Source organism: Medicago sativa, chromosome 4 (assembly GCF_051527215.1).
Source record: "Medicago sativa cultivar Bolivia chromosome 4, Bolivia_mono, whole genome shotgun sequence".
NCBI lineage: Eukaryota > Viridiplantae > Streptophyta > Magnoliopsida > Fabales > Fabaceae > Medicago > Medicago sativa.
In genome coordinates, this window is record NC_140752.1 from 50,809,208 (window position 1) to 50,831,784 (window position 22,577).

The 22,577-nt window shown below is 38.1% G+C and overlaps 2 protein-coding genes across 2 annotated transcripts; both read right to left on the bottom strand.

Annotated features, from left to right (window-relative positions):
* Positions 1-1,571: 1,571 nt before the first annotated feature.
* LOC146929643 (uncharacterized) lies at positions 1,572-2,242 on the bottom strand. The gene is made up of 2 exons (XM_085707376.1): positions 1,902-2,242; positions 1,572-1,770 (listed from the first exon to the last, which is right to left on the bottom strand). Exons 1-2 carry the CDS (start codon positions 2,240-2,242, stop codon positions 1,572-1,574), a joined length of 540 nt encoding a protein of 179 aa, XP_085563502.1.
* A 1,969-nt stretch (positions 2,243-4,211) lies between these two features.
* Positions 4,212-5,930, bottom strand: LOC146929644 (uncharacterized). Its single transcript, XM_085707378.1, has one exon. It carries the CDS (start codon positions 5,928-5,930, stop codon positions 4,212-4,214), a length of 1,719 nt encoding a protein of 572 aa, XP_085563504.1.
* Positions 5,931-22,577: the final 16,647 nt, after the last annotated feature.

Genomic DNA, 22,577 nt, shown 5'->3' on the forward strand with positions numbered 1-22,577 from the left:
AATCAAACAACAACGTCCCAAAGAATTCTTATCAATACCAATCAGATTCCACAAACTATCAGTCATCAACTGAGCATCATCTATCTCTTCATCAGCTATCATCGCCAGCAAAATAATCACCCGGTCTCTTAACATCTCAGCTGTCGACGAAGTTTGCTCAATGACAGTCAAAATTAATGAAGCTCATGCCTTGTACTCTGGCAGCAAATCGACAGTGTTAATCCTTGAGGTCTTTCCAAAGTTCCTATCCATCCCTTTCCATCTCTCATAAGCCCCTCAAGCAAACTATCCCATGCACCTCAACTTCGAAAAGTATCATATACCTGATTTCGATACACAACATCACACTTCTCCACGTCCCTCAACCCAAGCACTCACTTAATATCCCTCTTCTGATAACCAACCCTCTTCCCGCGCACATAAGTGTAACCATTTTTCTGAACAAATGCATTTGCCAAAAACTCTAAGGCAATGCTCGAATTACTCTCCTCGGTTACCATGTTCACAATTCCTTCCCACTTCCTTGCTTCAATTTGCCACACAAAAATAGGGTGCTTCACCAACTTGTCCATAGCAATACCCCTCTCCTTGTTGAAAGCCATCTTTTTAATCAAATTGTACCTTTCCCCCGCTATCTCTGAAACAAACCTTTGGTATGGTGGTTGAATGGGTGGTTGAGGTTGTGGTGGGCTAGGTGGTTGTTGAGAAGAGGTTCCGGTAGAGCTTTTTCCTCTACTTCTCTTTGTGGTGGGTTCTTGAGTTTGGTTCTTATTTTTGGCCATGGTTGTTGTTGAATTTGTGAATGGGTATGTGAATTTGGGAATATGAATTTGGGGATAAAGTTAGGGTTTGATGAAATTGATGAAATTTGGGTTTAATTTGTTGGTAAAAGTTTGTGGGTTTGATTGTTGATAATGATTTGTGGTTTTTAGGAATGATTTTTGAAGATTATGGGTAATGGGTAGTGGTGTTGTTGATGAAGGTTTATGAGTTGGTGAGGTTAGAGATGAAGATGTGTGGGTTTGTGGTGTTAGAAAAAGGTTGAAGATGAAGTTTGGATATGGATTTGTGGTTTGGGTTGTTAAGAATGATGAAGATTTAAAGGTTGGTGAAGTTAGAGATGATGGGTGTAGAGTTTGATGGAGATTTGTGGTTTTGGGTTGTTGAGAATGATGAAGATGAAGATAGAAGGCTAATTTTTGGTTCCTATGAAGATTTGGGTAGCATAACACTAAGTTTGGACTTTGGGAAGAAGGAGTGTTGGAGTGTTGAATATATGGGAGAAGAGGAAAAATCGGCTACCGAAATAAGCAAATCGGCTGCCGAAAATAACAGTGACACAAGCTCACATTCGCAGAAAATCGGTCGCCGATAAGTATGGAACGGCCGCCGATTTTTTAACTTTTTTTTTATGAAAAATCGGGCGCCGACATGTATGGGTCGGGCGCCGATTTTCACAGAAGCTTTTTTTTTGACAGAAAAATAAAATTGATACCTATTTGAACTCAGTGGGTTACTTCCCACCCAGCGCTGGTTTAACGTCCTAAGCTTGACGGTCCACTTCTCTTCTTTCAAGTGGAGTGCAGCGGGATAGACTCAGTTGGACGCTCTGACTCTCCCCCATAGTATGGTTTGAGTCTTTGTCCATTCACTTTGAAAGCTCTGTCGGAGTCTGGATCCTTCACCTCAATGGCACCATAGGGATAGACTTTCACCACTTTAAATGGACCGGACCATCTTGATTTCAGCCTCCCCGTAAATAACCTCAACCTGGAATTAAAAAGTAAAACAATTGCCCTTCCTGAAATTCCCTATTTTGAATCTTTTTATCATGCCACTTCTTTGTTTTTTCTTTAAAAATTTTGGCATTTTCATAGGCGAAATTCCGGAATTCATCCAACTCTTGAAGTTGAAGAATTCTGGATTCACCTGCTTTGGCAAGATCAAAATTCAGGAATTTGGTGGCCCATAATGATTTGTGCTCAAGTTCCAAAGGTAAGTGACAAGATTTTTCATAAACAATCTGATAAGGGGACATACCTATAGGAGTTTTGAACGCTGTTCGGTATGCCCACAAGGCATCATCAAGCTTAAGTGACCAATCCTTTTTGGATGAGTTCACAGTTTTTTCAAGAATTTGCTTGATATGCCTATTTGACACTTCTACTTGGCCACTTGTTTGAGGATGGTAAGGTGTGGCAATCCTATGATGCACATTGTACTTTTTCAACAACGCTTCCATCTTTCGATTGAGGAAGTGGGTGCCTTCGTCACTAATTAACGCTCTAGGTACCCCAAAGCGTGAAAAAATATTTTTCTTAAGAAAGGCAACCACTACTTGAGCATCATTGGTTTGCGTGGCAATTGCTTCTACCCACTTAGAAACGTAATCCACTGTACATCTTTGAGCATGAGGATGGGAATGGTCCCATGAAATCAATTCCCCATACATCAAAGATTTCCACTTCTAACACAGGATTTTGTGGCATCTCGTTTCTTTTTGAAATATTTCCTGTGCGTTGGCAGCGGTCACATTTCTTAATGTAGGTGAAAGCATCTTTAAACAGAGTAGGCCAAAACAGGCCTGATTGAAGGACCTTTGCAGCAGTCCTATCGCCACTAAAATGTCCCCCGTAACTGGAGTCATGGCAGTGCCACAACACCTTTTCTTGTTCATTTTCGGGGACACACCTTCTTAACAAACCATCAACCCCCCTTTTGTACAAAAATGGTTCATCCCACACATATGACTTGCAGTCATGTAGGAATTTCTTACGTTGTTGGGAGTTAAAGTCAAAAGGAATAATCTTACCCACCATGTAGTTCGCAAAGTCCGCGAACCACGACACCATCGTAAGATCCAAGATGTGCTCATCAGCAAAGAGGTCTTTGATAGGCCTCTTCTCCTCAGTTTCATCCACCTTCTCCAGCCGAGAAAGGTGGTCAGCCACCGTGTTCTCCGATCCTTTCTTGTCACGGATCTCCAAATGAAATTCCTGTAACAAAAGTATCCACCTAAGTAGCCTTGGCTTAGATTCCTGCTTAGAAAACAAATACCTTAGTGCAGCATGGTCAATGTAAACAATAACTTTACACCCTAACAAGTAAGATCTAAATTTATCAAAAGCATAAACAACAGCTAGGAGTTCTTTTTCAGTGGTGGCATAGTTAAGTTGTGCCGGATTCAAGACTTGACTGCCATAATAAATAACATGCAACAACTTATCTTTTCTTTGCCCAAGTACTGCCCCAATAGCTATGTCACTTGCGTCACACATAATTTCAAAAGGTAGTGACTAATCAGGAGCGGTGACAATAGGGACAGTGATCAATTTTTTCTTTAAATTGTTAAAGACATTTAAACACTCATCATTGAATTGGAAAGGAATGTCTTTAACAAGCAGGTTAGTGAGGGGTTTTGCTATTTTTGAAAAGTCTTGAATGAACCTCCTATAAAAACCTGCATGGCCTAAAAAGCTTCTAATGCCTTTCTCATTGGTGGGAGGGGGAAGTTTTTCAATTACTTCAATTTTTGCTTGGTCAACTTCTATCCCCTTGTGGGAGATTCGGTGACCCAAAACAATTCCCTCTCTCACAATGAAATGGCATTTTTCCTAGTTTAGGACTAAATTAGTATTTTGACATCTTTCCAATACAAGAGATAAATTATGCAAACAATTATCAAAAGAAGAGCCAAAGACAGAGAAGTCGTCCATAAAAACTTCGATATGTTTTTCAAGCATATCGGAGAATATGGACATCACACACCTTTGAAAAGTGGCAGGGGCATTGCACAGCCCAAATGACATCCTCCTGTAAGCAAATATCCCATAAGGACATGTGCAAGCAGTTTTCTCCTGGTCTTCAGGTGCTACAACAATTTGGTTGTAATCGGAGTACCCGTCCAAGAAACAGTAGTACTCATGACCCGCTAACCTCTCAAGCATCTGATCAATAAAAGGTAGTGGGAAGTGATCCTTCCTTGTTGCAGTGTCCAGCCTTTTGTAGTCTATACAAACTGTCCACCCAGTGACTGTACGAGTCGGGATCAACTCATTCTTCTCATTCATCACCACGGTCGTCCTGCCCTTTTTAGGAACAACTTGGACAGGACTAACCCACGAACTGTCTGAAATGGGATAAATGATACCTGCTTCAAGTAGCTTGACAACCTCTTTTCTGATTACCTCCTTCATGGCTGGATTGAGTCTTCATTGTGGTTGCACCACTGTCTTGAAATTATCTTCCATCAATATTTTATGCATGTAGAAAGTAGGACTTATGCCTTTCAAATCCTCAATAGACCAACCCAGAGCACTCTTGTACATTCTAAGAACTCTCAATAGTTTTTCTTCTTCAAGTTTGCGCAAACTAGCACTTATGATGGCTGGGTACTTCTCTTTCTCACCAAGGAACACATACTTCAAGTGAGGGGGAAATTGTTTAAGTTCAACTGCCGGTTCTTTCATTGATTTTTCCACAACTTCTCCTTGAGGATGTAATTCCTCCCACCTAGTAGGGGTGCGACGGTTGTGGGATGGGCAAGCCTCCAACATAGCTAGAACTTCACATTCATGGGGGTCTTCACTTTCTTCAACAACTTCTGCTGGTAAACTCAAGACTCTTTCAAGTGGTAAAGCTGGCACTTCTTTTTGCAATTTTTCTCTCACAAAGGATTTGATCATATTTACCCTATAGCATTTCTCCTTTTCTTCAGGATGTTTCATAGCTTTGAGCACATTTAACTTGACCACTTCATCAAAGAATTTCAAAGTCAAAGCACCATCTTCCATATCAATCAAACACCTTCCAGTTTGTAAGAATGGACGCCCTAGAATCAATGGGATATCATCATCTTCTTCCATCTCAAGAACAACAAAATCTACCGGGAAGATGAATTTATCAACCTTCACAAGAACATCTTCAACTATGCCATAAGGAAATTTGTAGGACTTATCTGCAAACTGCAATGTCACCCTTGTATCTCTTACCCTTCCGATGCCAAGTTTCTTGTAGATGGACAGCGGCATCAGGCTCACACTAGCTCCAAGATCAATCAAAGATTTCTTGAAAGTTCTATCCCCAATGGTACAAGGAATAGTGACACTCCCGGAGACTTTTAGTTTCCTTGGAATTTTTCTTTGTAAGACTGCACTACACTGCTCGGTGAGCATCACATCTTCATCATCAATTGTTCTCTTCCTTGAAAGGATGTCCTTCATGAATTTTACATATGAAGGCATTTGTTGGAGAGCTTCAGCAAATGGAATGTTGATTTGTAATTTCTTGAACATCTCGATGAATTTTGCAAAGCACTTCTCATCTTTTTCTCTCTTTAACCTTTGAGCGAAAGGCAGCTTGATTTGTGGCTTTGGGAGCTCATCTTTCTTCTTCTTTTTTGGCTCTTCGACAACCTGAGTATCAATGGCATCACGCACTTCAACCTCCACTTCAATTAGTTCAGGAGATGAGTCACCTTGAGATGATAGTGATTCTTCCCTCTTTCTGCTTCTTGTAGTAACATTGTTCACATTTTCATGATCCCTTGGATTAATAACAGTGTTGCTTGGAAGGGTTCCTGGAGCTCGTTGTGTGAGTTGTTGAGCAATTTGCCCAACTTGAGTTTCAAGATTTTTGATTGAAGCCCTTGTATTCTTTTGAGCCTCTCTGGTTTCTTGAGCTAAGAAATTCATGTTGGTAGCCATTGCTTCAATTGCTAACTCCCAATCCGCCTTCTTTGGAGCTTGGTTTGATGGACCTCCTTGATAACCCCCTTGTTGTTGGTTTTGAGAGTCACCTTGTTGATTCCTCCATGAAAAGTTTGGATGATTTCTCCAGCCCGGATTATAAGTATTTGAGAAAGGGTTGTTCTTCTGTTGATTCCCTTGAGTGCTGAGATAATTTACCATCTCCACTTGGGTTGCATCCATGGGCACATCACAATGCATAGTAAAATGAGGGCCAGTGCACCAATCACATTTGACAATGTTCATCTGATTCACCGGAGCAACTTGTGGTTAGGTTAAGTTAAGGGCTGCCATTCTCTTTGTCACTTCAGCTGATATTGCATCTTGAATCTGTTTACCAGTGAGTATGTTTTGAGCATTTTTGAGCTCAAGTTGATTCAAATCTATGAGTCCTCCCCATGTACCACCAGTTCTATCATACATCTCCATTTGTTCATTAAGTGCAACAGCTTCAATGACTTTGATTATTTGAGAGGCGGTTTTGAAATTAATGGAACCACCGGAAGCTGTGTTGAGAACTTGTCTAGTAGCTAGACGTAGACCATTACAAAAAATCTGCATTTGAACAGTAGTATCAAAGTTGTGCTCAGGACATGCTGATAGTAGCTTCTTGTACCTTTTATAAGCTTCTCCCAAGGACTCTCCTTCTCTCTGCTGGAAACTAGAGATGTCTTGTCGCCTCCTCACAAACAAAGCTGTAGGAAAGAACTGCTCCAAGAACTTGTCTTCCATCTCATTCCATGTTGTTATACTACCAGCCGGTAAAGAGTCAAACCACTCACAAGCGTCATCAATCAAAGTAAACGGGAACAGTCTCAACCGTTTGGGTTCTTCAGAGTGCCCTTGCACTTTTGTTGTCTAACAAAGTATCAAGAAACTCTTCAAGTGCTTGTTAGCATCTTCATTGTACTTTCCCGCATACTGATTCTCCTTAAGCTCCCTCAACAACCCATGATTGATTTCAAACTTGTCCACCATCACAGGCTGATTAGTAATGGTCAGCCTGTTTCGGTTTCTGTCACGGGCCCCATAGTCTCCAAGAAGTCTTTCTTCAGGCTGTACCGGTGGTGGTTGTTGTCCCTCCATCTCTTTGCCTACTTTGAATACCTCTTCGTCCGTGTCAGTCTCCACTTTACTCGCGTCTTCCTTTTCTCTAAGTTTTCTGAGTTTTGTTTCCTTTCGGATTGCTCGGCAAAATTTTTCAACCTTTGGAACAAAGATAAGTTCAGCTGAGGCCTGGCCTCGTATACAAGATTAGACAAATAGTGAGTAATAGGAGATTGAGCAATAATTAAAATAAAAAGAAAGTAAAAATTTTGTTGCAGAGCAAAAAATTTCAATCAAAAAATAAAATTCAACAGTGATTTGGCAATCCCCGGCAACGACGCCAAAAACTTGATAGCGATTTTCGCAAGTGTACGAAATCGTGCAAGTAGTAAATTTAAACGGTAAGACCGAGTGTCGAACTCGAGGATCACGTTATACTATTGAATCGTATTTGTGACTTAATCGAACAAAAGGTTACGAGGTTTGTTTTATCGCAATAATGAAAATTAAACAAAATAAATTGGTTCAAACTTAATAAGAGAAAAGCGTTGGGGATGAGTTTCACCGGATTATTACCTAAACCTATTAACCTGATTATCACAATTGAATCGACTTATTTAATTGTTACCGAATTCTCTACAATATTCGTGCCCTAATTCCTTAGTGACAGAACCTTTAATTCTAAAATAAAAACCTAATTCCTTAGTGAATTTGCAGATTAGAATTAAGCATGAACAATCAAGAATTCTCAAATGGTTCAAAGGGTTTGCATCTATTCCTAGATTACAAAGGCAAGGTTCTCTTATCTCAAGCGTTTATAAATTCCACTTACGTTTCACAATATAAACCGTAAATCAATTTAAAGGTGATCAATCAATAAAAGCATTAAGCATGGAGATAAGAAAAACAATTCAATAAGTTTCGTCAAAAGTCATAATCAAATTACATGGCAAAGGTATTCGTCTAGGTTTACTCATCCCCAACAATGGAGGGTTTAGTTACACATAGCAATTAAACAAGAGAAAGGGATAAAATAGATATTACAAGAATAATTCATGAATGATTCTTGATAAATCTCCTCCAGTGATGCTCTAGATCTCTTCTTATGTGTTTCTATGCCTTTTGATCTCCAAAAACGTGAACCCTTAATTCATAAACACCTCTTTTATATTTATAAGAAGCTAAAAATCGGCCCCTGAGTCCCTAAATCAGCCCCCGAATGCATCAGAACGCGTCCTGGCAATCGCAAAATCGGTGCCCGATGGTATAAAATCGGCGGCCGATTTTTTCAGTAAGTTCACATATCCTTGTGACTGGAAATCGGCGCCCGATGGTACAAAATCGGCGCCCGATTTGTACTTGTGCTAACAACCTGAAATCTTCATTTTTTTGTGCTTACAGCTTCATGATCTTGATGAATTACCCTAAGAATTACATGAAAAATTGTCTACAAACTAGTAATGACAGAGTGTCATCACTTCCACAGTTTGATAATGGTTAATTCATGTTAAAACGGTGAATTTAGATTAGAAAATAGATTTATATAAAATTAGGATTTATGGTTTGGTTTGATTAGGATTACGTCATTAGACTTATCCAACAATCTCAAGACAAGAAGAGTCTACCCACTAACGTTCATTGTAGACATAGAAGAGAAGAAGAAGAAGAAGAACATAAAAGTAAATAACAATAAAATAAAGATGAACTTTTATTCCAAGAACAAAAGATGAATATTTGTGATGGGAAGCTACTCTATTTATAGTTTACATTTGACTTAAAATCTAAGCAATTACATGGGCTTTTTGGTAAAACTAAAACAGAGTAGCTTAAGTCCTAAGCAAAAGCAGCAAAAGAGTGTTCTGGGGGATGGCACGGCCGTGCCACATATTGGCACGGGCCGTGCCAAGCTTCTGACTTGGTGGTATTATATTTTTGTTCCCGAATCTTCGTATTTTTGCTCCGAATCAGCTCCAGACTCCTTTCTTTTGCTCCAAGACTCAATCCATCAAATATGTATTCTTGAAATATAAATATATGCAATTGAAGTAAAATAGCTCAAAAAGGAAACAATATTAAAATCAAATAAAATCAAATCTAATTAAAACGAAACTAAATATTATCCTAAAACTAGCTAATTATTAACTCATCGGTGTCCAAATGATTTTGGAAGTGAAGTTGAAGTAAATGTCACTAGAAGGGGGGGTTGAATAGTGACCCTTAAAAAATTTATCTTTACTCTTTAAGAGTTTGAACACTTAAGACTTTGCTTGGAATGAGATGGTTAGTAAAACAATAAATATGTAATGCTAAAGCAAAGCAGAAAGTAAAGAGTAGAGTTAAGAGAGATCACACAGAGAAGTTATCCTGGTTCCCCCAATATGGGTTAGTCCAGTCCCCACAGCTTTGTGAGATTATCCACTAGTTCTTAGGAGTTTCTTCCTACTCTTTGCAATGTGCAAAACAATATGTATTCTCTAAGCCACACCAGGTTTACACTCAAACTCGAGCTTTTAAAGAGGCCGAGGTTGTACAACTATGTATTCTCTTAGCCTCACCAATCTTACACTACTGATATTATTAGCTTCAGCAAGTTTACACTATCACTTAAGATTTTACAGTCTTGAGGATATACAATCAAAATAAGATTTGATGTTTGGATCTAGTTACAACTTTCAAGCTACTAAGAGAATGAGAGATTGTAGTTTGTAATACTCTTAAAAGGATGATCCGAAAATATGATTGAGTACTGTAAGAGTATTTTTGATATTAAGATTGATTGATGAATTTATTGCTTGTATGTAGGCTTGTGATTGTATTTCAAATTCATGCTTTCTTTGTTGAGAGAAAGCTTCTATTTATAGCCAGCCTTCATCCTTCAATATCTGCAGCTGTTCATTCTTGTGTAGAGACCCTTGCTGTTGATAGGAATTGCAAAACTGCCATTGTACCATACTTTTGTACGCTGAGCTTGAGCTTGTCAGCCTCGACCTCAACTTTTAACACTAAGAGCTTGAGCTTGTCTTGGACCAGGAGCGTGTGTGAACAGTGAAAAGTACATGAACAGTAAAAAGATCTTTTCTTTTTACTACTGTTTCTTGCTTGTTCTCCAAGATGCATTGATGTTAATGTCTTCGCATTTCTTTGCCTCCAAGACACCATTAATTAATCATATTATCATACTTGGTCACCAAGTCTTGTTTCTTTAAGATTTTTTGCTTGCTTGCTCATCAAGATTCATCTTTAGGGCTTTGTCATCATCTTTATCTTTACCAAATGATTATCACATGATTGAAGGATAATTTTCCCTTGAATTAGCGCATGGCTTTCCGTTGTGATTGCTTTATTAACCTTTCTTGATTAATAATGAATCATCATAATGTTCATGAGAGCTTGAGCATAATCACAATGTTCATGAGAACTTGAGCATAATCATCCATGGTTTTAACAATGTGTGAGAATTGGACTTTCCTATCCTTAATAAAATTCACTCAAGAGCACACATTAAATAACCAAATAAAATTATAATCTTAATTTTAATGCAAGAGTTTGTTTATCATTTAAAAACATTTTCAAAGGGATTTTTGCTCCAACAAGAAGGTGGGTGATAAAATCCATGTTCAGGTTGTGAAGAAGATTTCCTCCTTAGACTTGGCTGGGTTTTGATGATAACAAACTCACATCACAAAAGAATAAAAACTATATGGAGGCTCAAATTAAAGAATGAAGATAATAGGACTTAGGCTTCATAGTTATATTTTTGTAAGTATGGTTCTTATTTTTGACACTATCATTCTTAACTTATGAAACAACTTAGAATGCTCAGGAAATAATTACAAATATTTTCTAAGTTTCCCATACGAAGCAATGCCTAAAAATCTCTTGAAAATAAATCACACACTCAATGTGATTTTACATAAAATTATTTTTGCATGAAAAACCATAATTTATTATGGAAATTTTACAATAAAGTTTTAGCATGCATTGAAAATTAAGATGGCAGATTTGTTTCTAGTTTACAATGTGGCAACGGCTACTTATATGGCCTTATTTGATTACAAAGTGTAAAAGTCATATTGCATTCAATTGCATTAAGTGCTTCTAATTTCAGAATTCATGCAACTGCTTTTTATTTCCAATGGCCAGTATTTTGTTTTAATTTCCAACGGCCATCTTTATTTTGTTTCAATTTTTTATAGTTCAAATATATTCTTGTAACCTTTTTTTAAAAAGTAGCATTGTTTCATAAACATCTTTTTAGCCTCTATAAATTCAATTGAGAATCAAAATATTTCATACACAACAATTTTCATTATCTCAATTGACATTTTCAATATCACTTGCTTTCAAACTTTCATTCAAATTGTTTGGAAAACTTTGCTTACACTTTAACATTTATTAAAAAGTTTTCTGAGCACTAAGTCCATTTGTTAGAGAGATATTGATAAAGATATACAGTCATACATTTGTTATTCTTCAATTACTTTGTTGTAAAGTTTCTTGCCATTGTTGGTGAGAATTATTGTTTAACATAGTGGGGGTGCTATCTCGTGATTGTTGTAAAAGGTTCTTTGATTCGGGAAGATTCAAAGTCCACCAAAAGTGTTTGGTGTTTGTGTTGTAATCAAGAGAGAGAGTTTCTTTCTTGTGTTTATGTTAGAAAGATTGTTAGGGGGTCTTGGGGTGAGATTGCTTGTAACAAAGAATCTAACATAGTGAATTCCTTCACGGGGTGTGAAGGGAGTGGACTGACCCTAAGGTTTAGAGGGGAACCACTATAAATTCTCTTGTGTCTTTTCTTCTTCCCTTACTCTTTTATTTTTCCGAATTAATACCTTCATCATTATTTACCGGAAAAATAATCAACAACGCGAAACTCTTAAAAATTGACAAATATTCCTAGAAACCTAATTCACCCCCCCCCCCCCCCCCCCGATTAGGTTACAATCTGAACTTACAATTGGCATCAGAGCAAGAGTAAAGATAACTTGCTTCTTTGATCCAGAAAATGGCTTCCGTTAAACCGTTTCTAGCAGAAGGTCCTAATTCAAACCGAACACCATGTTTCACCGGAGATCATTATGATTTCTGGAAAATTAGGATGACAACGTATCTAGAAGCCCAAGGTGAAGAAATTTGGGATGCTGTCAAGAATGGTCCTTATGTTCCCACTACAACTGTGAATGGTGTGACTGGTATCAAACCACAAACATCATGGGATGATGATGACAGAAAAAAAGTGTTATTTGACAAAAAAGGCAAAGAACATTCTTCAATCCTCTCTTGGGATGGATGAGTTTTTCAGAATTTGTAACTGCAAAACAGCCAAAGAAATCTGGGACACTTTGGAAACAACACATGATGGAACAGAAGAAGTAAAACGTTCCAGATTGAATACCCCCTCTCAAGAGTACAAGATGTTTAGAATGAAATCAGGAGAAAAGATTATAGACATGCAAAAGAGATTTTCACATCTTATCAATCATCTTCCAGCCCTTGGAAAAACTTTGTCCAACAATGAAATAAACTTGAAGATTATCAGGTCACTAACAAGGGAATGGCAACCAAAAGTAACAGCCATATCTGAAAAGAAAAGTCTTTCAAACATGTCGTTGGCAGCACTTTTTGGAAGATTCAAAGTCCACCAAAAGTGTTTAGTGTTTGTGTTGTAATCAAGAGAGAGGGTTTCTTTCTTGTGTTTATTTTAGAAAGATTGTTAGGGGGTCTTGGGGTGAGATTGCTTGTAACAAAGATTCTAACATAGTGAATTCCTTCACGGGGTGTGAAGGGAGTGGACTGACCCTAAGGTTTAAAGGGGAACCACTATAAATTCTCTTGTGTCTTTTCTTCTTCCCTTACTCTTTTATTTTTACAAATTAATACCTTCATCATTATTTACCGCAAAAACAATCAACAACGAGAAACTCTTAAAAATTAACAAATATTCCTAGAAACCTAATTCACCCCCCCTCTTAGGTTACAATTTGAACTTACAGAGGTCTTCCCATACCTGAGACGGAGGAGGTAAGGGCTGGAGCAATCCCATTTTCTAAGTTATGAGAAAACTATGAAATTATGCTAAGTATGATATGATTTTAGCACCCCAAAGCAATTATTGTTGATTATATGATAAAATTGCCATGTAATATGTTTATTAAAGTCAATATATGTTGCTGGATGTGTATGATGCATTGCAGGATCAAATTGGACGAGTTTTGGGTCAAAATTGTAAAATCTGCACCACAGACCCGAAGAAACTCGCTATTAGCAAAATAATTTTTCTATTAGCGAAATTACCCAGATGAAAGTCGCTATTAGCTAAATATTTCGCTAATAGCTAAATTTCCAGAACATTGCCCAGATAATTTCGCTAATAGCGAAAGTTTCTGCCCTGGCCAACTTCCTTTTGCTTGTTGGCTCATTTTAGGGTCGGTGGTGCAATCTGAAGCCTTTCTTTCATCGATTTACAACTTTATAACCCCAAAACAACATCTAACCAATGCACCTAACATCAAATGATCCTTGAATTTCAAATCATGGCAATCTTAGCATGTACGACAAGGATGGCACAAGAGAGTTTAAGTCGAATTACTCGGGTAGTGATGAACTAAGAAAAGGAATGAATGTAGAGCCTCGACATAGTTTGTTGAGAACTAGAATGAAAGCATGAATCCCATGTATGTTAAGACGCAAAGTGATTAGTTAATTCTCTTCGTACATGAACAAGAATGATTATGCAAGCATGTTAAGCCGTGGATTGATAAGTTAATCTCTCCACTATGAATAAGTATGAACATGAATGAATAAGTATGTAGTTTACCGCTAATCGGATCGATCAAGGATCTGAGGTAAATGAGTAAGCATGTATAGGTTTAACCTTTCATGAATGATTAAGACTATAATGAATGATGTAGGTGCCATGTCTCTTGTGATCCACGCAAGTTTGGGATCTCAAGGGGTTCTCACCATGGGAACGGGATAAGCTCCACAAGGGGGGCCCGCATGTCACTGAGTAAGCAAGATGTAGGTGTCGTGGGAATGGGATAAGCTCTGTAAGGGGGGCCCGCACGTCACTGAGGGAGTCCGATGTACCTTAGCTAGGTTTTCATTGGTTATGTATGGGATTGTACTCGGGGTTACTCCACCCGGGGCTCTCCGTAAAATGAATCAAGATAATGATTGTTTGTTCAACGCTAACCTAATGAATGAAGGAATGAATGAATATGATTGTGTATGAGATGATATGATTATGATTATGATATGATGCTAGGCATGTACAGGTTATGCTTTAGAGCAAGTTATGAATGTTATATCGATGATGATTTAGGATTCCTCGATCGTCCGGTTTAGGATCGTGTCATGAATATGTTATGTTTAGGCCTCGGTGCGTTTGGCGTACCTTGGCATAGCAGTCATAGGTTCCCTTGACCGCCATGACACGTATGATGTAAGTAAGACCTATGACAAGATAAGATGAACCTAAGACGGAGCTAGTGTGCACGATTGTCTAGGAAAGCATGACCACACACGTATAATCAACCGTTAGGTTGTATTGTAGACACGTGGTGACCATAGGTTTCCCCCGAGGTTACCTATAGCCTAGGATTAGGTAGAACTCACTGAGACATTATGTCTCATCCCAATCCTTATTTGTTTCAGATAAACAGATTGGCATGCAAGCTCGTAGCTGGATGGATATTTCAGCAAGTGCTCGTTCGTACCCGCTGCAGGATGTCAAAGATATCAAGGATGTATTCTTTATGTATGGACGAGATGTATTATATTGTTGTTTGTACGAACGTGATTTGTTGTATATAATATTCATTCGGAAAATTTATAGTTGTAAATTTTAATGTATCCAGTACTAAAGATAACGCACATGCTAAATTTTCTAGATACGTTTAGTATGTGTTATGTAACACCCATGGCTGACGAGAGCAGGGGAGTGATCGCCGGTGCACAAGGCACGCCAATGAGCGGCTCCCGACAGCATCTAGAGGAACCGAATCACATCGGAATGAGAGGGATCCTGAGGCCGTGTAGGTATGGGACTACATGGTTGAAGGAAGGCTTATAAGAATTGTTTGGTACTACCTATATCAACAAGATGCATCTTCTTTTCGGTAGCTCATTCCATAAGAACTCCACAGTTAAGCGTCCTTGACTTGAAGCAATTTTGGGATGGGTGAACTACCGGGAAGTTTCCCGGTAAGCATGCGAGTGAGGACAAAACATGCTGAAAAGACTCGTGTTGGTTTGTGGGGTCAGTCGGCAATCCTTAAAGCAATCTGGGGCGTTACAAAATGGTATCAGAGCAGACCTCTCCCAGTACGGTGTGGTACGGGGACGAACCAGGCGAAAGCTGGTGGGCATGTAACACCCACCACTGACGAGAGCAAGGGAGTGATCTTCGGTGCACAAGGCACGCCAATGAGCGGCTCCCGACAGTGTAACACCCCGTTTTCCCAACGTAAAAATTTCATAACAATTATCAGAGTTTTTCATCACAAAACGGAATGTCAGATTTCTTAAAAATCATAAATGGAATAAATTAATATTTATCCTTCAAAATTCAATCAACAATTAATTAATACTTTGCAGCGGAATTATTCATCATCTAAAATAGTCTTTAGCACTAAGGCCTCATCATAAAAGTCTCATAAATAGTCTAAAACATAATAACTGGCTCAGTCCAACATCTTTATTATAAAATCTCATAAAACAATAGGTAAGGAATAGAAAACAAAGTCAAAACTCCCATCCCGTTACGTATCAGAGCACCTAAGACACACACTTGTGAGGAGTCCACTCACGACTGCAACTAATCTTGGTTTCCTGCAAGTTACCCATACGAAGAGCAACATTTTCAAGCAGAAGGGGTGAGATTTCACAAACAACAATATTAAGCATATAATTCATCAATCACATTTAACAACTTAAACTTCATTAACTAGTATCATTAATCTTCCTACATTAGTCATAAACTTCATCTTATATTATCATAATAAATAATCATAAACATCATGTATCGTCTTAATCATAACGTCATATATATATATATATATATATATATATATATATATATATATATATATATATATATCATCATAAATATAATCATAAACATCATATATCACCTTAATCATAACATCATATATCATCATAAATATAATCATAAACATCGTCATGTATCATCTTAATAATAACCATAATCATCTTCACATATCATCAATTAATAATCATAACATCATCACATATCATCATTAGTAAACATGTAGCATCTTATCATAAATCACATAGCATCATATCATAAATCACATAGCATTTTATCATAAACATCATCGACATATCATTCATCATAAACAACTTCATAATCTTTCATCATAAACATCATAATCATTCATCATCTTAAGCATCATAATCATTCATAAAGCACTTCATTAATAGCTCATTAACTTGACATCTTAACATCTTAACAACTCGACAACTTGACATCTTAACATCTTAACAACTCGACAATTTGACTTGACAATGCATCTAAACTTGACTATGCAACTCTTAACGTCGTAAACCATCTCGAATCATCATGAAATGCAAATGCATGTGGTAACAATCTAGAGCATAAGCCCTCATCGTCGTTGAGCATAAATATACTCCTAGGGCATAAGTGTTATACCCTAATTTTGGGCCTAAAAATACTAATCAATTTTTTCCTTTCTTGCATTTTAAGCCATTTGATATGTCTCTGATCAATTGCATCTCTCTCTGCATTTTATTTCAATGTTATTTGCAAAATTCACATGCAAGGGTATTTTAGTCATTTCCTATGTCAAAAATGCCTCTCAGTCTTTCAAAATCTTGTTTGAGTCCTTTCAAGTAGTCTGAATGAGTATCTGTTTCATTCTATGTCAAAATCCAGTTCAAAAATTGCAGTTGAAGTCATTTTGAGTCAGTTTTGCTCCTAGGGGCATTTTAGTCTTTCAAAGTGTCAAAGCCCTGTTTAAATCCTAAAAAATCGTCTCTGAGTCTTTTAATTTTGCTTGTATGAGTCTTTGGTTCAATTTCTGTTAAAAATCCATTCTGAAATTGCATCTGAGGCATTTTTAGTCGTTTTTAGCCCCAGGGGCATTTTGGTCATTTCACACGAAATTTCGGCGGAGAGAGGTTACTTTAAAGTACCTCATTTAAGCCATTGGTTCGTTTTAGTCCGTTTTGTCAGTCTTAATTGTTTCACTTTACGTTTGGTCAAATTTATCATTTTTTAATCCAATTTTATTTTTATTTTCTTTTAAGTCCTCAAAATTCCAAAAATTGCATTTTGATCCCTTAAGTCACTTTATTTTCTTTTTGGTCCTTTTCTTTATTCGTTTTTTTAAAAGTCAAACTTTTTAAATCTTTTTGGTCAATTACACTTTAGTCCAGAAACTTAACAATTTTGCACGTTAGTCCCTTGAAGTCCAGAAATTGCACAAAGGTCCTCAGGCAAAATTTTCAGTCCAGTTTCGAATTGGTTACAAGTCCAGAACAGGTGGCGAGCTTTCATTGGCCACCAAGGCCACTTGGCAGCCTATAAAAGGAGCCAATTCATCAATGCAGTAACAGAATCAATCATTACGTGACAAATCACCACAAACACATTTCATCATTCTCTTTCCAATTTCAAAGATCAAAACTGTAACCGTTTCCAGAAATCACCAAGAACACAATGGAACCCTAGAAAATTTCCAGAACTCAATTCATCGATTCATCATAGATTCGAACCAATTCCACCACAAATAAACCTAATTCAACAATCATAGCACAAGAATTGATGCGAATTCATAGAAGGTTCTCAGAAACTTGTCATCACTGAACCTTCACCTTCGCAATTCAAGCAAGAACTCATCGGAGACGAATTCTTTGCGATCACGAAGGGTTTCGTGGAAGAGAAGAAGAAGATTCACCGATTTATTTTCGGTCCAAGAGGTTTCGAAGGCTTACCAGAACAATCAAGAACGAACGCAGGATCCTTTTGTTCGAATCTCCAAACAAATCCAGGTAAACACATGAAAACCTTCTTGTTTGCATTCGTATTCGTCATCGAAGGCTTAAAATGGAAAATAAACGGTGAATTGATGTGAAGATTCGAAAAAATTTGAAAAGGATTGAAAACCGAACCCTAAAAAGCAAAATCATGGAGATTCACCATTTATTTTTCAAATCAAAGCTTAAATCCATCATCAGCATAAAAAATAGGTCAGGTTAGGGTTTGATTCCAAGAAGATTAGAAAACTTTTTCAAAACCCTAGGAACGTAAGCTTCAGGCTTAGATCTGCTCGAATCTAAGACTCATTTCCAAAAACAAGTTTCAAAATCATGAAGAGGAGTTCAAGACGAACACAACGACGTAAATAGCTTTCAAAAAGGGTTCAGGTACGGCGGCGCCACCGGCAGCCACCGTACCTCCGTCGTAGTGTTCGTCGGAGAAGACGACGGAGAAGAAGAGAGAAGTTGCAGAGCTTCTCTCTCTAAAACGTTGTAGAGAGAGAAGAGAGAAGGAGGAATGAACTGGACCGGCAGGTTTACGTTTATATAAACGCCTAAACCGGTCTGGTTCGTTTTGGTCCATTTTCTTCCTGATCTACACCGTTTGATCCTTGGTTCGCCACGTGTACGCCTGTGATCCCCTCCCCTGTAATCATGTGTATGTGCGCCCATGCTTTATCATGCTCCTCTGCGTTCTGGTGCTTTGGATCTAGGGTTTCGGCTTCCTGGATCCATCCAACGCCCCTGATGCGTTTGGATGATCCAGGATCCATCTCCCTTTGGGCCTGGACCTCCTGTCTTTGCAGATTTTCGTTTTTCTTTGTTTTTTTTGCTATTTCCCACGCTTTTTTGTGACCTTGGCACCCCTGGCATGCTTGAAGTATTTTAGAAAATCCTATGAAAATTTATAGAGTTTTTTTTCTAGTTTTTTTGTGATATTTTGTGTTGGTTTTATACTGAAAAGCTTGTCAAAAATATTGAGATAATTTCTAGTGTTATTTCTTGAACATTATGTTAAAATTGGTGAAAATTGGCTTAGTTTTTGTTTCTAATCCATGATGTACATTTGTGATACATGACGTGTGTTTCCATGAACCATTAGCCACTGTTTGAACCTGATTTTGATACTTGTGTACAGAATTTAGTTAGTTACTTAGCTTACAAGTTAGTTGTGTAGCTAAATAATGTAAACATGCTTAAAATTTGTTTTAAAATGCCAAGTAAGTCACGTTGCCTTAATTCCCATTCCAAGACTTGATTCTAAACCTTTAAAAAATATATTGGAATGTGAGAATTATAGGTCATATGGTTCTTGCATTCTATGAACAAATTTTAGTCATGTTTGCACTCATTTTCTATCCTTTATGTTCTAGTGTTTCTCTTGCTTTATCTCCTTTGATATTGTCATGTGCTACTAACTCCTTTCATTTCATGTTTCACCATTTCATAAGCATCTCCATTTCATCCCATATTCATCTCTATTTTTATTACAATTTAAATTGTACCAAAGTTAGAATGTAAATACTTAGGAGTTTTTTGTAAATATTTTACCTCATGTCATTTTAATTTCTTGGCAAAGAGGCCATAGAATGTATCTAGGGTATGATGTAAAGGACAATGGACTCTAATGATGTACACCGACACAAGCACCGACACATGCACACACATCACTTTAGATATAGCTAGAATATGCATGTTTAGATGTATGTCTAGGATTGTATGTTTAGATGAATGATTAGGCTTTATATTTAGAAAAATCATTTTCCCAAAAAACTTGAACAAACTTCACTCAAACATTTTTCATAATAAACCTTGGGGTCAAAACCCCATTGAATTTCCCTTTTATTTTCTTAATCAAATTTCAATGAAAAATAATCATATTTGACTTCTTTTGCAAATCACTAATTCAACCTCACAATTTCCTAATCTCATGCCTTTGAGGCCTCTTTCTATTCTTCAAATTCCAATTTTCAAACTTAAAATCAACCAACAAAAACAAAAACATTTTTGGAAGAGAACTACGGTGGATTTGATCCCTTAAACGGGTACGTAGGCAAGGAACAAAATTCCTTCAATTCAAATAAAATAAAAATCCAAAAACATTCTTCTCCCTCCAATTCTTCACTTAGAAACTCTTTAGGCTTAATAACATCTTTCAAATAGCATTTAAAAATAAAGCGCGCGCGTAGAAATTAAAGACGGTTCCTATAGGATACTATAGTCGTTATGGGTGCCTAACACCTTCCCGTAGCGAAAACAACTCCCGGACCTCGATTCTCAAGGGTTTTGCTTACTTTTTCCCTTCCCAAGAAAAAATAAGATATCGCCGGTTTAAAAGGTTCAAACGTAATCAATGTTTGACACCCGAAAACCAAGATAAAACAGCTGGCGACTTCACTGGGGAGATTCGAGAGTTACGCCTAGTCTTTATTTCCACGCTTGCGCTTTTTTTTACTTGTTTCTTTTACTTGCTTTCCTATGTGAATAAATGTTTAATTTCTTGCAAACGTGTGGGGTGAGAATATCAAAAGTCATGCACCCGGGCTGAGTGAACTTAGGATTTAGGGGGGATATAATCGACAATTCATTCCGGGGGTTGCCTCGTGTTTTGGATTATGCGATCAATCCCACATAGCTGAGGCATTTTGGGGGTGATGTTGTCGGCGCGTGTTGTCGCGTTTAGGCACTTTACTTCTAATTGTTCTATGACGCTATGAACCGTAGATAACCAAACCCATCCATGGCCATTTTCTAGGACGTAGTGCGGAGGCTAAACCGAGTGTTGTCTCGAGTTTTAGTCGTCACGCGATGCTACACTCAAGTTAGACCTTCCACGGATAATCATGGAGCGAGTGTTGTCTCGTGACACCATGAGATACGTCGGAGAGGTTGCAACTTGGGAACCTTTTTAGAACCCGGTTACTATTATCCTAAAGCCCTAGTCTCACCGGACGCCGTGTCCACCCATGACTCCTCGACTTTGAACTTCAACCCACCATGTTTTCTCCGAACTTGAACATAATCATGCATTCATGCATACATGCATACATGCATAAACTTTTTCCATGCATTGTTATCGAAGGGCTTAGACAAGTTGAATTTGTAAACATTGTAGGAATGAAGAGGACTAATTCCTACAAGTTCAAGGAAGTGGATTTGGCTAGTTTGAGAGATTTGGCACTCAAGATTGAGGATCCGACTGGTTTCCGACGTCGTTACGGGGCTTTGCTTTCTATTCTCCAGACTAATGTGGATGAGAAGCTTGTGCACACTCTAGTGCAATTCTATGACCCGAAGTATCGGTGCTTTACTTTTCCAGACTTTCAGTTGGTGCCTACTCTAGAGGCTTATTCTTCCTTGATGGGTCTGTCTATTGCTAAGGGGGTGCCTTTCTCAGGACCTGAAAATCCTCCTACTCCATTGGTTATTGCTAAGGATCTCTATCTCAAGACCACCGATGTCTCCAAGAATCTTATCACTAAGGCACGCATCCGAGGGTTCACTTCAGAGTATCTTCTTGGGAAAGCCAACCTCAATACTACTTGTCAGGACACTCTTGAGGCTATTCTTGCACTTCTCATCTATGGGCTTATTCTCTTTCCGAATCTTGACGGCTTCGTGGACATGAATGCTATTATGATCTTCCACTCCAAGAATCCGGTTCCTACTTTGCTAGCTGACACTTATCATGCTATTCATGATCGTTCTGGCAAGGGTCGTGGATACATTCTTTGTTGTGTGCCTCTCCTCTATAGGTGGTTTATTTCACACCTTCCGAAGTCTTTCCATGACAATCCGGAGAATTGGTCTATTTCACAGAGGATTATGGCCCTCACTCCTAATGAAGTGGTTTGGCTTACTCCCGCTTCTAGAGTCAAGGAAATCATCTTTGGTGGTGGAAAGTTTCTTAATGTACCTCTTCTTGGTACCCGGGGTGGAATCAACTATAACCCGGAGCTCGCCTTGCGACAATTTGGTTTCCCGATGAAAGGAAAGCCCATCAATCTTGCTACAGCCCCTTACTTCTTCCACTACTCCAATGCTCCCACAGGAATAAGAGAGGATTTCATGGATGCTTGGTCTAAACTTCGGAAGAAGGAGGTGAAGCATATGGGTGTAAGGTCCGGTATTGCTCATGAGGCCTATACACAGTGGGTGATAAACCAAGCTGAGGAGATTGGTATGCCTTACCCCTCTATGAGATATGTGTCTGCATCTTTTCCTACCATGCCTTTGCCTCTACTCCCACCTACCCAGGAGATGTATCAGGAGCATCTAGCTATGGAGAGTCGGGAGAAGCATCAGTGGAGGGCTAGATACTATGAGGCTGAGAACTTGATCATAACTTTGGATGGAAAGGATGAGCAGAAGACTCATGAGGTCTTGACACTGAAGAAAGAGTTAGCTAAGGCTAAGAGAGAGATTGAAGAGAAAGATAGGATGCTTATGAGGGACTCCAAGAGGGCTAGGGGTGCCCATGACTTCTATGCACGATATTGTGACTATGAGTCTGAGTCTGAGGATGATGCTTCCACTTCCCATGCTTGAGGACCTCCATTGCCTGTTGTTATTTCCATTTGTTCATGTTGGATTTGTCTTGTAAAACTATATGTTAGTTGTTTGATTCCCGTTTATGTTAATTGTTGTTTAGTAATGTTTACAAGTTTTTAATTTGTCTAAAACCCTTCGATGACACAAAAAAGAGTCTTTTTGCATATGCATTAACGCATTTCATGCATCATATGCATTCATTGGCCACAA

Bases quoted from the DNA above. Each gene is read 5' to 3' on its own strand.
- LOC146929643 (XM_085707376.1), bottom strand. From the start codon at position 2,242: ATGGAAGCGTTGTTGAAAAAGTACAATGTGCATCATAGGATTGCCACA. The intron at 1,771-1,901 runs GTTGGATGAATT...TTTTAATTCCAG, and splicing joins AGAATTCTTCAACTTCAAGA to GTTGAGGTTATTTACGGGGA.
- LOC146929644 (XM_085707378.1), bottom strand. From the start codon at position 5,930: ATGGATGCAACCCAAGTGGAGATGGTAAATTATCTCAGCACTCAAGGG.